This window comes from Hydra viridissima, unplaced genomic scaffold (assembly GCF_058129835.1).
Source record: "Hydra viridissima isolate aposymbiotic clone 2 unplaced genomic scaffold, HvirCarnegie_v1 scaffold_7, whole genome shotgun sequence".
Lineage (NCBI taxonomy): Eukaryota > Metazoa > Cnidaria > Hydrozoa > Anthoathecata > Hydridae > Hydra > Hydra viridissima.
Window position 1 is genome coordinate 692,623 of NW_028324306.1, and position 17,961 is coordinate 710,583.

The 17,961-nt window shown below is 31.7% G+C and overlaps 1 protein-coding gene and 1 long non-coding RNA gene across 2 annotated transcripts; both read right to left on the bottom strand.

The window, feature by feature from the left end:
* Positions 1 to 1,304: 1,304 nt before the first annotated feature.
* Positions 1,305 to 2,401, bottom strand: LOC145191246 (uncharacterized). The gene is made up of 2 exons (XR_016454599.1): positions 2,065 to 2,401; positions 1,305 to 1,889 (listed from the first exon to the last, which is right to left on the bottom strand). It is a non-coding gene; the product is annotated as an uncharacterized LOC145191246 (long non-coding RNA).
* Positions 2,402 to 5,810: 3,409 nt separating this feature from the next.
* LOC145200046 (disintegrin and metalloproteinase domain-containing protein 10-like) lies at positions 5,811 to 16,562 on the bottom strand. Its single transcript, XM_090093070.1, has 15 exons — positions 16,066 to 16,562; positions 15,740 to 15,878; positions 15,305 to 15,414; positions 14,975 to 15,226; positions 13,992 to 14,092; positions 9,889 to 10,015; positions 9,412 to 9,630; positions 8,887 to 9,050; positions 8,571 to 8,739; positions 8,255 to 8,426; positions 7,653 to 7,760; positions 7,395 to 7,479; positions 7,059 to 7,218; positions 6,772 to 6,966; positions 5,811 to 6,624 (listed from the first exon to the last, which is right to left on the bottom strand). Exons 1-15 carry the CDS (start codon positions 16,145 to 16,147, stop codon positions 6,377 to 6,379), a joined length of 2,331 nt encoding a protein of 776 aa, XP_089949196.1. The 5' UTR covers positions 16,148 to 16,562; the 3' UTR covers positions 5,811 to 6,376.
* Between the last annotated feature and the right edge of the window lie 1,399 nt (positions 16,563 to 17,961).

Sequence of the window (17,961 nt, forward strand, 5' to 3'; positions counted from 1 at the left end):
CACTTTCAAATTGGTTTTTAGAAATTTATACTTAAACTTTGTAGATTGTGGCAGAAAAACAACATAAAAGTTTGGCAGATGAAATCTGCTTTGTTTATAGTTATAATATCAGTCTCAAAACTCTGCATAGCATATAGAATGTACTTTAGAATACCCTTTGGTGACCAAGATAAGCCTTGAGCCCCTTACATATTAAGGGGAAGCTGTTGATCTAGTCTAGAAGGATTATTAAGAGACACAAAAAGAACTCTAAACTTTTATTCCCATAATATGAAGAGAACCAAGAAACCACTTTAATGATTGCTACTTTTGCGTGATTGATATTGTAAAGTACATGAAGGTTAGAAGAAGACACCCTCTTCAGTATCCGAACATTTTGTCTTCTATAGCGCCGGTTCCTCACAACTCTAACCTACCAATACCACAGCCTCAGATCAGTTTTACTTCATAATTTAAACCAATTCTGTCATTACCTTAGGCACACGCTTTGCAAAAGAAAGAAGACAACAAAAATGTTTAAAAAGTTACTCGACAAACTATCAAGGTGCTTAATTTTTTGTTTGCCCACAGGGTGGACACACAAAATGCTCATGTTTTCTTGTTGTATGGGATAGCAGGGCAAATGATGAATATTACCATAAAGTTTAGCGGTCGCCGAGGAGGGAACTATAGATAGGAAAGTTTAATTATCAGACTGCAAGTTAAGATGACATTGTAATCAGAAACTGTTGGATGAGAAAGGAGCGAAATTAAAAGGAAGGCTATTTATGGAATCACAAAGATCCGAGCTATAAAAACGTTGTGAAAAAGCTTATTCAAAGCTAAAATAACATGGGTTTAATTTATACAACTTTTTAAAAAAAGTCATGCTAAAATAGATAATGATAACACAGGGCTGCGTTTAAAAAAAAAATTTCTGTTCCTGGGGGTTTCTTAGGTAATTCCTAATGAAATTGGCCTCCTAAACCCGAATATCACATTCATTTTGCTCAATTAGGTCAGGTTATTGAAACAACTGTCATAGGCATAAGAAGTAAGGGTATTTGTGTACCCCCCTTGCATCCAAAGTAGAAAGCACACAGCATGAAAAGAAAAGATTTATTAATAGAAAATCAAATCTTAGTAAGTTGAAATATATTTCAATTTCTTTCTAAAAAATTACTCACAGGTGTTAAAGTATTTTCAAAGGAAAGCTTTATGTTGATAAGAAAACTAATAAGTATTTTACGTTAAGGTCACCACATGTTAGCCAATTGCGGTTGGAGTATTTGATTAAATCAATCAATATTTTCATGTTCTTGTAGCTTTCTGTCAACTGAACTGAATGTCCAATAGGTACAGATGCCATATTATTGCCAATGTCTAGGAGTACTGCCTTTAGGCTTCTGCTAAAGGAATCAATAAAGAGCCTCCGTTTTCTTGGTTGTAAGGAACGCCAAGTGCCTCTATTAAGCCTTTTACATCATTGCAATATGCCAACGAGCTAGAAAAATCAACTTCAAAGAACCTTTGAAACTTTTCTTCTCTGTTTCTATACCAATTCAAGATAGTTTCTTTGGAGACGAGAACCAAGAAGTTCTATACCAATTCAAGGTAGTTTCTTTGAAGACGGGAACCAAGAAGTTGTGCATTCTCTTTAGAAAGACCAAGATCTCTGGTCAAGTCATTTAATTGACTTTGAGTGAGTGGTCTTGGCAAAGTCATGTTAGACATTGGTTCATATGTCACAGATATGTCAGTGTCTTCCACTTTTACACGTTCCATACCTTCTTCTAGTTCGCCTTTCTCAGGTGGAGAAGGAACTGGAACTCCTGGACCATGTGGTACTGGCTTAATGGCAGAAGGAATATCAGGATAGACCACCATGTGTTTGTTTTTCTTATTGACACCTGAAAAAACTCACACATTTATTTTCAGATTTTTATCCACATTTCTATAAAATTTAAAGAATTTTTTTGTTGAATTTCAACACAATTTTTGTAAACGATTCAAACTTCATTAGACTATAAAAAAATTAATATGTTTGGATTAGTTAAATATTTTTTTTTTAAGAAATTATCTTACCTTAAAGATTGGTCACACAAAAATAGCAGTCTATAATATGGTCCTTCCCTTCTCTCCATACCATCGGTACACCAAATGACATACAGTTTGCTGTGCCCTCATTCCAACGCGTTAAGGCTATGACACAGGTTTTGCAGCATATATGTGAGACAAAGCTTTTGTCTTGATTCCCAAGCCTAATTCCGAAATATGCACTGTAAAGGGACTTTACTAACGTAGTTATGGTGCATTGCTGATCACTAAAAATTACCTTCCCACACACATAGCAGAATCTCTCGGGACTGGTTTTACATTTTCTCTTCATTTTTATGAAATAAATTTTATTTATCTTATATATTAGCCTGTAAAAAAATTGACAATGATTAATAAAACTTTATAAATATACTTTAGATGCTGTTTATAGATATGTTAATAAACAACTGTCACCTGGGTATTGCAATAAAATGGACACTCAGCTGTTATATGCGGTATACAGCCCTAAGTCTGTGTCTTAAAAACTAGACCTGATTGACAAATTTGAATCCTAGATTCGGATTTAGAAGGCAATTTTCATTGAGAATCACCTAAGAAAACCCTAGGAACATTTTTGACGCAGACCAGTATAATTAGCAAAACTTAAAAAGCTAAAAATTGCATAACTAGACGGGCTGCTGCCTGAATTAAACGTTTGAAGTTACAACTTCTGTACATAATAACGAACAATAGTTTACTGTTGACATTCATCACGAAAAGATCATATTTTGACTCTATAATTCATGAGTTAGGAATTAGTTATCATAATTTACTTAAGACTATTTTACTTGAGTTAATTGACGGAAGGTCTAAACTATGAAAGTATTGACAAACTTGAAATGATAAACACCAAGAAAACTCAGTATTTGCATGTAAATTCAAATCTAAATTGCAAAAACATTCAAGAACCTGTTATAAAGAAATAACATTCAACAGAAAATAAACCTGGATAAACAAATAACATTTAACAGAATAGATGTTAGAGCAGGTCCAGGTAGAAAGAACAATGGGCTGGGAAGATCACCCAGTTGCAAGTGGATCAACTGGGAAGAACTAACCGAAAGAAGCAGATGATCTTAGGTAATTATAAATCAAATGAATCCAAATCAGTTTAAAAAGTGGTTTACTCACTTAAATATTATTATGTTTAAGGTCTAAGCGAAGTTGGCTTAACGACCTCATTATATAAGAACAGGACTCTGATACAGTATCAACTCATTAGTTTCTTGGACAGCTCAAGTTTAAAATATAAATATTTTTAAAGAATTCTTCTAAAATATTTCAGATGGTATGGAAACTACTGACAAACTTGTGCTGTCAAAGAAATAAAATTCAATACTGGAAGCAGCCGAGACCTATAATATTAACAAACCAACTTTAGAAAAGCATTTAAATGCTCGTCAATTGTTACAACGACACAGGTTTTGCAGCATATATGTGAGACAAAGCTTTTGTCTTGATTCCCAAGCCTAATTCCGAAATATGCACTGTAAAGGGACTTTACTAACGTAGTTATGGTGCATTGCTGATCATTAAAAGTTACCTGACGTTGTTCCTATGTTGCTGTAACTGCAACATAGGAACAACGTCATTATTTGGCAAACTTTGCAGTGGCATGCTGGCTAGTGTGGCTGCATTACTTGTAGATGTGCATGAACCTATTAAAATAGCTTCTGTGCTTGCAATTTTATGCAATCCTTCTTGGTTAAAACGGCGCTGCAGTTCTGCAACTGAGTGATCAATGACTTTGAAGTGAACTTTCAGATAATATCTGTAGTTAATTGTTCTACATTACGGCTTTGAGCTCCATGCAAGAAACGAGCAGGAGCATTAACTGTGGAACTACGCTGTGCCTTAGGCAGCTTGAGATTCAGTGTAGTAGCTTTCTCGATGGCCTTCCTGTGTAATTCTGAAGCAAATTCATCACTACGCAAGTCTTGAAGTTGAGCCAGAAGGAGTTGAACACATTTTTCAGCGACTGATGCACTCAGTGATGGGCTCTGTAAAGCTTTGGCTACCAATTCAAATTTGGAAAACAGAGCATCGCATAATAGGACTCCATAAAAGGTTTGTGCCTTAGAAACTTGTTTGGCTAAGCCTGAGATTTTAGCCCTTGCATTAACACGTACTGACCTGTCGCCTGCTAGCTGAGACAATGTTTCATAAACTTCTCCATAAGTTGTCATAATTCTACTAATGGCTTTTGCCCTAATGCACCATCGAGTTGGACATAAGATGACCAAGTTCAAAACAACATCATCTGAACCATCATCTGAGGGATGGGGGGGCAGAAGATACCCCTGCCCCCGGTGCAGAAATGTTGGGTGGGCAGTTGCCCAACCTGCACCCTGTGTTCCAGCGTCTATGTCCATAACATAATGACTAAACAAGAAAACTTAAAATGGAGGAAGCTAGCACTTTTATTGGTATCTGTTATTTGTCTTGGAGGGAGATGATGATTTATCTATTGAAACGAAGAAAAGTATCTTGAACCGAGTATTGAGTAAAATATTCCTTTACTTCTGAAAGTACAGAACTAGCCAAACTAGTTAATGAGAAGATAACTATGTTGGCAAGAAAGACATTGAAAGTTGGGTGATAAAGATCTGTCTAATAACACTTAATTCCAAGATTTCTTCAAAATGCTTAGAAACTTTATAGTGGTCAACGATGGAGCGGAACGGAACATAAAGTTAACCCAAGACTTTGTTACTGCTACAAGAGAAGATCACTTTCAAAAATGTACTTTTTGTTTCACGGAAAAACCGAAATGTTTTTCCAAATTAAATGACCGAAGAAAAGTTGAATAAATCTTAAAGTTATTCTGTTATAAGGTTGTTAAAAATGCAAAGGTTAATTTCAAAATAGAAAAATTTTTCGCATTTCACACAGACACTAAAGGGAGGAGAGTGGAAGGGAGCAGTGAGTTATCCATGCTTTACTAATTTTTTGGGGTGGGTGTCCATTGTGGAGAGTTAAAGTAGAGCATACGACTTTAACTTTGTTTTTTTTTAAAAAAGTTTTTAGTTTTAATACAGCTATGCATACTTAAAAATGAAAACGTCAAAGCCGAAGTTTACATCTATCACTTCAAATCATCCCACAAACCTCAGGGTTAATTTCTGAGCCTAATTTTTTTTAAGTTGATATTCTGGACACTCAAGTATACAACCGTAACACATGTTACATTCTTATGAGGATGACGTAAAAATAAAAAATTTTTTAGAAGCAACTGAATAACCTTAACCGTTACACTATGCCTAAATAATAAACAATATATCAACTTAGATTACTAATACTTTATGCTATAGTTAAGATTGCAACATCAACCGAAAAGTAACCAAATTGTAAAAAATTCGAAATCAAACTATATGATCATAAAGATTTGTCCATTTGTAATGAAGCAAATGACAGTAAGTACCTTAAATATGAATTTTGTTTCTAAACGAATTTCCCATTGAAAATTGAGCAACTAGCTTCGCAGATACTATCCTCAGGATACCAGATATCATCTTTAGGAAGAATGGTTTTGATTTAATTGTTATAAAAGTCACCAAAAACTATTTCTAAAGAAAAATTACGAAATTGGAATTTCAACCGTCTCTCAGGTTTTTAATCTCCCAGGATAATTAAGTAAACACTTTGTAAGGCTTTAAAATTACTCTTCGCTTTGATTGCAAAATGTTTTACAATAAAAAACAAAGAATAATTAAGAGAAAAAAAAAACAATTAACTTTTTCCCCTAGAATATTTTAGCACCAAATGAAAAATATCAAACATTTAAGATTTACATAAATTTACAACAGGATCGCAAACAAAATAAAATGGCGAATAAAATATTGATAACAAGTTTGCTACTAAAAGTCGTTATTCTTTAAATTTCCTAGAGAACGCACATCATCTGCCATTTACAAAACTTAAACAGACTAAGCTCACTTTAATGAAACATAATAAATAATCTGGACACGATAACATAGATAAACCTTGTTTAAAAAAAACATAACAAAAAATGAATACAACAAAAAATGACTGGAAAAGAGATGAAAAGAATTATTACGCATGAAATAAAAAAGACGCTCCTAAAAATTATAGCAACTGGTTAAAAAATGTTAAAGCGCTTTAGGGCTTGTCAATGTATGCTTTGCAAATGTATAAAGTTGGATAATTATAAAACGTTAAAAAAAATAACGCACAGTGTTGTTGAAAATATCTGGAAAGTTGAGGAATGTGAATATGCTTGTTAGTTTAAACCTCTTATCTCGACAACTCCCGTTTAATCTATGATGTGTTATCTTTAAAGTCACATCATTTCAACTGATTCATTGTAGCGAGGAGGTCTATTTTTATCACGCACAGCTGTATTGTAACCAGGTAAAGAGTCTTCAGCGTTGTTTGGAGGTCCGCGATGCCTTGGTTGACTACTCTCGGCAGGAGGGGCAGAAGGTGGGTTACGGCGCCTCGACAAGCTTCTGGGTAGAGTCATTTGACGAGCAGGCGGTTTATTAGGATTGCTACTAGGTGTGTGGACGCTGCAGCATGCTATAAAACCTAAAAAAAAAAAAAAAAAAAAAAAAAAAGGTTTAACAAAAAAGAATGCAGTTACAAATATGCTTTGAGTATTACGAATGCTCAGATCGTTTAAAGTTAAATTTTCTTTTTTTTAGCAAAAAGGCATTTTTAAATGCTTGTTATTACCTGCCATAAACAACACCAAACCTAACCCAATCAGCACACAGGCCCACCAGTATGTTTTCATCCAATCAAGTATAGTGTCAAACGTTTGTGAACTAAACAGCCACTTTTTTAATCTCGATAGAGGGCCCTCAGCATCAACTTTTCGACATTTATTCAGAATATCACAATACCCAGAGTACTTGTTACAGGGGGAGCCTGAAATATAAACCTGTGTTCTAAAACATATCAACATTATGGACAAAATTCAATGCGTTGTATAGCAAACTTGTTTTTAAAAATCTTTGTACCAGGAGCAAGCAGTTTTCTGCCAGAGGTTTCTTTCAATGACTTGCATGTAGAACTATCATTCTTATATTGACAGCAGACATCACAGAGCTCTTCCTCATTTGTACATTGACACTCGTTTGTTTTATTATTTTCTATCAGACATAATGAGCCAGTGCATTCCTTAAACAACAAACAATAAACGTCCGATTGACTAAAAAGCTATTATGGGTAAATGCAAACGGCAAGTTGTCATGCATGTCCCCGTTTGTGTATATTAATTCAAATAAACCGATTTTAAAAAACAAACCAAATAAAAAAACAACAAACAAACAAAAAAAAGCAATCCTAAAACTTACACCGTTGATGCAAACACGAGTGTTGTTATTGCATAATTCCTTATCATTAACAGGCTGAGGAGTGGGGCATGTGTAGTTTGTTTCACTAAGTCTTATTAAGGAACACTACTTCTTATTAACAGGACAAAAAAAGATATTGCATATTTCCATTGGTGTCATCAACACTGTCAGCATTTTTTATAGTTCTATCCTGTAAGTGAAAATGCTTTCCAAATACTACAACACTAACAGAAAACAAAGTGAAGTTTGAAAAGATACAGGCAAAATGAGGCTTGTGCACAGTCAGTTTTTGACAGACATGGTCTTTTTGTTGATGTTGGAAATGGTGAGCAAGTGTCTGGATTGCAGCAAAAACCAAGAGAAGGGCTGTAAAAAAATCAAGTTATCTAAGAAAAATATGAGCAAACATCTTCAACTTCAGATGGAGTTTATTTAAAAGGAACTTTGTAGTACCTTGAATATATCTATACACATGCTATATGCTATTATTACATCTTATATGTTATTATTGCATGTTATATGTTATTATTGCATGCATGCATATGCTGTAATATGACATTTAAGGAAAAACAAATGATTGTTGAATTTTTAACTTTCTTGTGAACAAGAGGATGAGAAGATTTTCATTAAAAAATCTTTCTTTAGTGCACTATAGATCACCTCAAAAATTTTTGGATTTCATACATTTTATTGGGGGATAAAAACTTATTTCATCTTAAAAAAAAAAACAAGCTCTCTTTGATAATCATATCGCCTAAATTGAAAATATGACAAACCTACTCAAGTAAGAACAAAAAGGATAACAAGCAAACAGAAAAACTTGTTATACAAAGGTTAACCAGCAAATTAAATGGAGATACCTGCACTTTATTCCCTTCACAGCATTTGCCCTATCAGAAAATTTGCAGCCTGTTTTGCCATCAGATGGTGTGCAACATGTATCATTTTTGCAAGAATCGTCGCCTAAATAACCGCAATCGCACTCTTCTCCTGCTTCAACAACACGATTTCCACAGATAGGAGCACCTTGTTCTACAAAAGTAGTAATCAAATGAACTGCATTGCAATGTTTCAGAACAAAAAGCTGAAAAAAATCAACACCAAGTGAACAGCACTAAGTAAACAAAACATTTAGTGCAAAAGAAAGTCAATTTGACACCCTCAATTATTACATACCCTTAAAGCACTTTGCAGACTTTGCATTCAAGACAGGCCATATGTAATTTCGACTGCATGTTGAAAAGTCAATGTTGTTTGGCTCTGATCCTGATGTTGCTCTGGGAAACATTATGAAATTTCCACCACTCCCACCTGGTGAACATTCTCCAGCTGTTGCTGGATCATGCTAGTATATAGCACAATAGAAAGAAAGTCAATATAAAAACCTGTACACATAATTGCTACACCATAAAAGTTACAGATTGCTAAAAAGAATACGCAAATAAAAGTTTTATTATTCTCTACCATAAACAAAATGAAACGACAAACAAACCTGTGAACCGAAATTGTGCCCAATCTCATGAGCTAATGTAATGTCAGTCACTTTTAGAGCAACAGTTTTCCCATAATTTAGATTTGTTAGAATGCCAGAATTTAGACTCTTCATCACTGAATTAATCATTTGATACTTGTCACAAATTCCACCAGCTCCACCCGCTAAAAAGTTACAACAACTTAAAAATGGAAACAGCTAAGAAACTAACCATGTCAATATTAGCAAAACAACTTATAAAATTGAAGTTTTTACCCATCAAAAAAACCATTTCACCAGATTTATACCTAGCTACTTTTTTGCTTACATGATTATTGTTTATGATATTTTAAGAACATTCTGACTTTTTCTATAAACTATAATCAAATCAATAAAAAACTGCTATGTAAATAAATCAGAAATTAGTATTTGTAAAAACATCTCCATTAAAATATTCATTTTCATAAAAATACTTTTTTTACAAAAACAAATGATTCAATAATACCTTTAGTTATAAAAAAAAAAACAATTTAGAGAAACACTCACTGTCCCCAATCCAAGCCAGACCCAAGACACCATCTGAGAACTCTCGATGAGAAAACACATACGATAGACAAAATTCATCGTGGTTATCTAAAGAAGCAAGATCTAAAAACTTCTCAACACCAATGTTTGGATCTGCAAACTTGCATCTAGTCTCTGTAGAACTTGAAGTACACCCATCCTTCGACATAACAGCTATCTTCTGAATTTTAAGTGTGTATCCTGAAAATCAAAGTTTGTCCTAATATCAACTCCAATCGATATACAATTAACTTTGACATTTTTTTTTTTATGATCAGTAGAGTACATAGTTCATTTCATTTTGTGTAAATTTAATTCTAACAAACTGTTTACAATAACGTATGGATATTGCTGTATAATTTATCTCCTTGATCTAAAATCTTGAAAAAGCAAGCAAATCAATCTCCCAATACCATACAAAATATTATAATTGAACAACTCATTTGTAAGTCACTTTACCTTCAGAGTTCCCATCTTTATTAAAGTCTGTCTTTGAGTAAATATGGCTGACAGACACCAGGTGTTGTGTCATAATATACATTGCACGCTCATCAGAACCAGCATGATCTCGGAAAGTCCAATCAGCCTAGAAAAATCCAACGCATGTAATAACATTTGTAGTTGTAGTAGTAGTAGTAGTAGTAGTAGTAGTAGTAGTAGTAGTAGTAGTAGTAGTAGTAGTAGTAAAAGTAGTAGTAGTAGTAGTAGTAGTAGTAGTAGTAGTAGTAGTAGTAGTAGTAGTAGTAGTAGTAGTAGTAGTAGTAGTAGTAGTAGTAGTAGTAGTAGCAGTAGTAATAGTAATAGTAGCAGTATTAGTAGTAGTAATAGTAGCAGTAGTAGTAGCGGCAGCACCAGTAGTAATATTAGTTGTTGTTGTTGTTGTTGTTGTTGTAGTATTAGTAGTTATAATATTAGTAGTTGTATTAGTATTAAAGGGTGGCACAAAAACTTTTACACAATAAAAAATTCAGCTTCATTTCATTAATGAAAGCGTCTCTGTAAACAGTGATTATTATATTTAATTTTACAAGTTTATAAAGAAGCCATGAGTAATAAAAATTTTATTCCCTGTAACTAAAAATGCAATTTCGATGCAAGACGGTGCAAAGTCCCATACATCAAAAACTGCTATGGAATAGAATAATAGGAACCTCACAAATGTTTGGAGAAATTGGCCAGGAAACTCTCCAGACCAAAATCCTCTGGAAAATTCCAGGTCTTATTTAAAGGATAAGATATATAAAGAACCTGGAGTTCAAACAAAAGACCAGCTAATTCCCAGGATTAAAAATGAATGGGAGAACATACCTGCTCAATATATCCAAAACTGGTGTGAAAGTTTTTGTCTGAGAATTTTTGACTGCTTAGTGATGAAAATTTTCAGAGTTTTTATTTCAAGACACAAGTGTGTAGAAACTTTTGCAGCACCTTGTAGTAGCAGTTTGTACCCAGAATCAACGTTTTGTGACCATTTAAATTATGTGTATTGCCCCATATTTACAGTCTGCGTCCTCATGTTACCAAGATGCTTTTTAACTTGTTTGTTTGAAGCGTAATTATTGTACACAAATTTTAAATTTGTGTACTATAATTATTTAAAACAATAGTGCTGAAAAAAATTTTATTTTCAGTTTTCAATTTTGTAAAACATTTATGCACTCCTGCAAGACTCTTTGTTCTGCATTTTCTTTGGTTCACTACTAATAATGGATTTTACATTTTTTAAAAATATTTTAATAGAGTTTTATTTTAACTTTTTATGTGTTTTTATAAACAAGGTTCTGGTTTAAATGCTGTTACCTAGGCTGGAGGATCTTTACAGCAACTATATTAAGTCTAGATTATGTATGAATAGTATAATAAATGTTCTTTCTTTTTATGTATGTGTGTTTGTATATTTCATTTTTTATAAGCTTTTCTTATTCTCTATGAAATATATTAATATATAGTCGTATTTAAGTTTCTTAAAATTTTTTGATTATCCCTGTCTTCCCTATTTCTTGTAAATTTTTTTAAAATTTTTTAAATTTTTTTTATCTTATTGTTAATAAACACATTAAAAAAGTGAAACTATTCAAAACATGTCTATTAAGTATATATATATTGAATAAGGCCATCCATACAATAAGTATCATCATCATGTTACAATAAATAATTTTAATAATATTAAAAATTGTTTTTTTAATTTTACTTAAACCAAGTTACTTTTGATTAGTTTTACTAAGGGCAATGTTTTTTGTTTGTAGTTGATGTTGCAATAGGCTCTTCTTCTTTTTTTTTTTTATCAACAATTATTTTTGTCAAAGTGAGCAAAAGGAGAACCAAAAAATAATTATAGTAAGTGTAGATCTAAGCATTTTGGCTAACCTTTTTGTGGTGTTCACTGTCAACAACGATTTATTAGATATATTTCCTAAAACATTTCTAAAACTAAAACCTAAAACAATTTTTCTAAATTTTAAACAAAGCTAAAGGTAAATAAACAAATAGTGAGGACGCATTGAAATCTAAAGAGTTTACCCCCTGAGGGGATGAACTATTTAGAGGGTATGTTTTGGGTATGTTTTAATTTTGCTTACAACAGCATCATTTGTTAAATGCAAAAATTTTATGATTCTTTAAATAATGTTCAATTAGGTTTTGTTCTTTACAAATTTTACACAGGTTTTAAAAACCCAATTGTGATATTTTAACATATGGTTAACAATAATAAACATTCCTTCATTTCAAACTGGTACATAAAATTGCTATAGTTCTTTTGAATTTTAGAGAGATTTTCTAACAACTGCTCAAATGATGAGGATTAAATTGTTGTTCTGAATGGATACTCGACATGTTCTAATGGGAAAAACTATACAGTTTGAGTAGCGGTTGAAAATAAGTTTTTTGTGGGTAAAATTTAGCAATGTTTACAACAGCGTTCAAGGGAGATCTGGTATTAAATTAACTGTATAAGGTTTGAAAGTTAATATTAAACCACAAAACCAGCAATTTATATAGAAGTTTCAAATTTTTTCATAAAACAGAATCAATATTTTAACTTTCAAAATAGTGAGGCCTCCGTAATTACCTTACGAAGTTTTTTGTAGGCTGCTACTTGTTTTCATAATAATTGTAACACTCAAAGTTATTTTAGACTAAACTATACCTCTAAATAAAAATTTCATTAAAAATTGCATCAATTTTGTTTAGAAAAGTCAAAATAAAAACCCAAATGTGCTATATTATTTTGTGTTTCTAATGTTTTCATCAAAATGACCAGATCAAATTTTTTAACAGCATAAAAAAATTTTTTTTTAAATATTTTTTTGTTTACAATGAAAAGCTTGTTAAAAATTAGAGAAAAATAATTTTATTGTCTGACTTGATACTACTTCTGACAATGGAAATTAGTTAAAGTTTTACAGTTAATGATGGAGTCTGAACACAACTTACAGAGTCAAAAGTGTTTTATAAGAACATGACATGTCAAACTTAAGCCAGGATCAGAGAGGAAGCCTTCAGTTGTCACATTCATGCCAGTCAGTACCACCAAAAGTAGGATTGACAGTAATCCTATCAGGTCAATCAGAAGGATGACAAAAGACCTCAATGTGTCTGAAACAAGTGAGAAGGGTTGTCAAAAAGAACATTGGTGCCAGTCTTTGACAAGAGCTATACTTCTTATTGACTGTCTAAAGGTTCTCAGACTAGAACACTCCAAAAAACTCCTTCATATGTTGAAAATATATATATTTTTATACAAAAAAATATTTCACTACTGTTCTAGTCACTAACACCTTAACTGACAATTTCATCACCAAGAAGAATGCATGTTCCCAATCCCATAAGATCAGTCCAAACATCTAAGTATTCTGCACAGGTTATGGCTTTTTGGCCCATTATCTCTTCAAGAAAAAAGATACCACCTGCCTTTCTTAGACAAGGTATGAGAATGGGCACTAAAAAGCATTTGAATGTTATGACCAAGTTTTGAAGGCTCATATCCTCATTGTATTATTCCCAACAACTGACCCACAAGAAGTTTTCTTCAAGATGGTACTCTTTGTGACAAAGCAAGACTGTGAAAACCTGGCATTCTTAAACCAATTTTAGCCAAAGTATGTCTGGCTATCCTCTTTGCTTGATTTAAAGCCCCTTGATATCACAGTGTAAGCATACCTTGAGTCCAGACCCTGTAATCTTCAGCATCCTAACATTGGCACCCTCAAAGTTATCAAATACCAAGCAGTAGGCTGAAATATCAGTTATACATCAAGGCGTTGTACACAGCTGATGGTGGCTACATTAAATATTGTAAAACCTTTTTATTTTTAGTTTTATTCTTAAACAATTTTGAAAATAAAAAATTCTGAAAAAATTATAGCAAACTTTATGAAAAGCTATGAAACTAGAGTAAATCCAGGAGCCTTTTATAGGTGTTTAAAGTCCCAAGATTCTTTTTCTTGTGAAATTTATTGTTAGCAAGAGAATGGTGCTTTGTTTTCATGTTACATTCATCTTGAAAATGTTAAAGCTTGAATTTAAATTTAAAAGCATGAAAACTAAATTAAATAACATACTCGCAAATACATTCGACATTCAGTTAGCTTTGGGTTTACACTAGCTCGCTTCTGTCTGTGGTGTATATTGTCTTTGTGATCATCAAACATTACATGATCCTCTAAAACAAAAATAAAACATGTACCTGTTTAAAACCTAATGAAATTGAATAATAAATGGCAGCTGTAACCAAGATTATACTTTATAAAACGTAATGCTTATATAATAAAGCACTTAAAAGTACTGCAGCAAATAATATTTTCTAGGATGTTTATCATTAGCTTCTAGCATCTCTCTTGTGGTCTGCAGTTATCCAATCACTAACCTATTAACTATTGGTTGCTAAAATCTTATGCAGGAAAAGAGGAAATGGTAACAAGAAGAATTCTATTTTATTTTTTTCTCAAGATTAATTTTTAATATTTTTGTCAGATCTTATGTTTATCAACAAATTTGTATCATCAATTAAATTAGTTAGTTACACAACATTTCAAAAGTTCAAATCAAAGAATAGAAAATCAGGGAAAAGTAAAAGGTTTCAAAAAAGAAATAGCTGTTGTGGTTTTGGGTGAACATTTTTGGCCTAACCTATATATTGAATGAATCTAATGTAATGAGTTTGGAAGAATTTAAGGTAGTGAATTCTTCCAAATTCATTAAATTAGGTTCTAGAAACTTTTCTATAACTACAGGATTATGACTCTTTATCTTTTCTGTAACTACAGGACTAATACTCTTATATCAAAAATGTCATAACATTCAACCTGGCAGTTACTTTGGGCCAGTTTTCCTGAGAAAATTTAATGAGGTTTAAGTGCTTATCTGCTCCTAGCAACTTAATGTATGACTAGGTTAGAGCAGAAAGGATAAATTTGAAAGAATGAACAGCAAAATTTGCAAAAAGAAACAACAACAAAACTTATTCTTTCAAATTCTTTGTTTCTTTTCATAATTTTTGACAAGAAATGTCACTGAGCCTGAGAAAAACAAACAAATACTCTACCTGGCTTCCTTGCAGTATAATTTTGTTCTTTGTTCATCCACTCTTGAGTACGAGCTAAAACTCCTCCACACTTGTATGGAGTTGATATTTTTATGTCTTTTACATTATATATTACTGAATGAAAATCATTTGCATCCAGATTTTTATATTGCTTTGCAGATTCTATGTGGAACTCTTCACCCTTACCATCATGGATTCTTCCTTCAAAAATATCATCATGTATAAATCCATGCACAAGAGAATTCGAATAACCTAAAGTTAGAAAATATCTCTTTAAATAAATTTACTAACAACACTTATTTATGTTTTTTTCTAGATTCTATTTTCTACCTTGCAAATATCCAGAATAAAGATTTTTAGGATGAAAGTCTGATGATGAATCAAAGTTAACGTTGTCTGTAAATGAAGATGTATCTCTCCGAAGACGTAGCTTAAACTCTCTAAAAAAAATTCTTAAAATTACGATAAAACACTTTAAATAGATTCATGCTTAAAGATTAACTGTTATAATCTTCCCATCGTAATCAGCCACAAAATTACTACTAAACTCTAGAACATGCATCCATCAAATCATATATTTTAAATCTAATTGTTTGATAGAATGATCTACTTTTGTTAAAAGAGAAATAATGGTGTGATACCATGCCAATAGTTCTCTTTCAAAGAAAAAAAGTTCTTTTATTAAATTGATTAACACCTAAAATTTTATGATTTTTAGATTGTAACAACTTTAAATCATCAACTGTATGCAGTTGTATGTAATACCTGGAATGTGCTTTAAAATTTAAATGCAGTTCTTCATTTGGGTCTAATGATCTTCGTACTTTGGAATGACTATGATACAATAGCTTTTTATCATAAGTAAGAGACTCATAGTGAAGTATTGAGTCTGATAACTGATTTCCTAAATAAGAAATTGATGTATACAACTTTTCTCACATATATACATACATACATACATACATACATACATACATACATACATACATACATACATACATACATACATACATACATACATACATACATACATACATACATACATACATACATACATACATACATACATACATTACAAAAAAAAGATTTACTTAAAGCTTTGACAGCAGCATCTATAGGTATCAAAAGGTTTGTTATTATGCTTAATATAAACACCCATAAGCACTTCTTCATAATGAACAGTCAGAGAAAATGTTTAGAAAAGAGATAATTTAGTTCTTATAATCGAATAAGACGATTTTTCCCCTGTAGAACTTATTCATAAGTGTTTTATTGATTTTCATTAATGAAGATACCAGCTCATAAAAAAGTATATAGTTTATCGATGACACATATTTCCCTCAAGTTTTGAGTAAACTGCTATTAAGAATAAATTTGTTTGAAGTCGTAGTGAAGGATGTTTGAAATATTGACGACTCTCCTCCACAAGCTGAAACTTCGCAGTTAAGATCCAACAGATGAATAAAAAATTGTTAATTAAATATGTCTTGTTTTCAATGAACTTTATTATTAAGATTTCTTAATCACTAAAAAACCAGAATATTTATGGAAATATTACCGGCGAGTGTAAACTTATCTTATACATTTTTTTTTTTTGGTGATATTCTTCAGATAATGTTTTTTAGTTCTATTGCATTACAAATTGGCATGTAAAAAGGTTTATTGTAATTTTTAAAACTAATTGAATAATTTTGCAAATTACGTTATCTTCAATTAAAATATGCGTTCCGGAAATGTCTCTTAAACAGTTTAGTAATAATGTTACACTTGATAAAGTGTTTGTGAACCATTATTTGACATTCGCTCCTTATTCAAGCCGCGGAAAGACGTCAACAAAATGAGAATCTGAAACCTTCAACAAAGAGCAAAAATTTTTAATTAACTGTACTTTGAGAATGCAAAGATTGTTTTGCTGATAGTGATTTTACTGATAGACTTTTGATGAAAAAAGAGTTAAAAGCTTATGCGGAAAAAGTGCATTTCTCAATTGCAAATAGAATGTACAGCCCAAGGCGGTTCTTTTTGAGTTATCCTCTCGCTTTCACCTAATCTTAAACTTTTCCTTATTGCAAGTTATTTATTTTTAGTAAAACGTTTACAAGCAGTCCTTATGGATAAAAAGCTCTTTTTATTTTATCCATAATTTTCTTTTTAACTTCATTCTTCAAATGGTCAACGAACTCTTTTTAAAAAAATACTCGTTTTTTTATTTTTTTAAATTTGAGTCTCTTATTTTTCCCTACTGAATACTTAATCTCTAGTAAATATGGTGAGCAATAAGTGATGGTTTTTTTTATCATTCCAGCGTTAGCAATTGTTATTTTGGTGTAGGACTTCTCATACTTCATAAATGAGACTTAAAAAAAAAAAAAAAAAAAAAGAATCTTATCTGTTTTATTAAGCAAAGCTATTCTTCAATTCTTCTTCACATACTTCCAACAAATTGGCGGCTGATCTCTGGATATTTGCAGTGTTTTTTGTATTCAAACACAATATAAAACTAAAGATGAATAATAATAGATCAATTAGCTTCTAAACTTTGGCTTATAAAACAAAAAAGTTGGTAACTAGTAAATATCTTTCAACACAAAATTATTTATCCAAAAGTATATTTGGCTTCTTGTGCCCGTTCATAATCAGATGGGTTAAGCTTCATATTTCGGCGATGAATGCAATTATTCATATGTGTACCTTCGGTTTTTCAAAGAAGCGTTTTCTTCCAGTGTAATAGAAAAAAGCTTCTCACTTGGCAATAAAGTTGTTTTTAAGTTCTCATACGTAATGCAACATTTTTCACCTTTATTCGAACTGGATTTCTTTACGAACTCATTTGCTTTTTTTTTTTTTTTTTTTTTTTTTGCCGTAAAATCAAAACCTTTTTCAGTCAATGCAGATTCAATAAAAGAGCTATTTAAAATTGCATTGAAACTAAATCCATCAAGTGCTGTAAATATTGAATTCACTGCTTGACCTTGCATGGCTCTTTT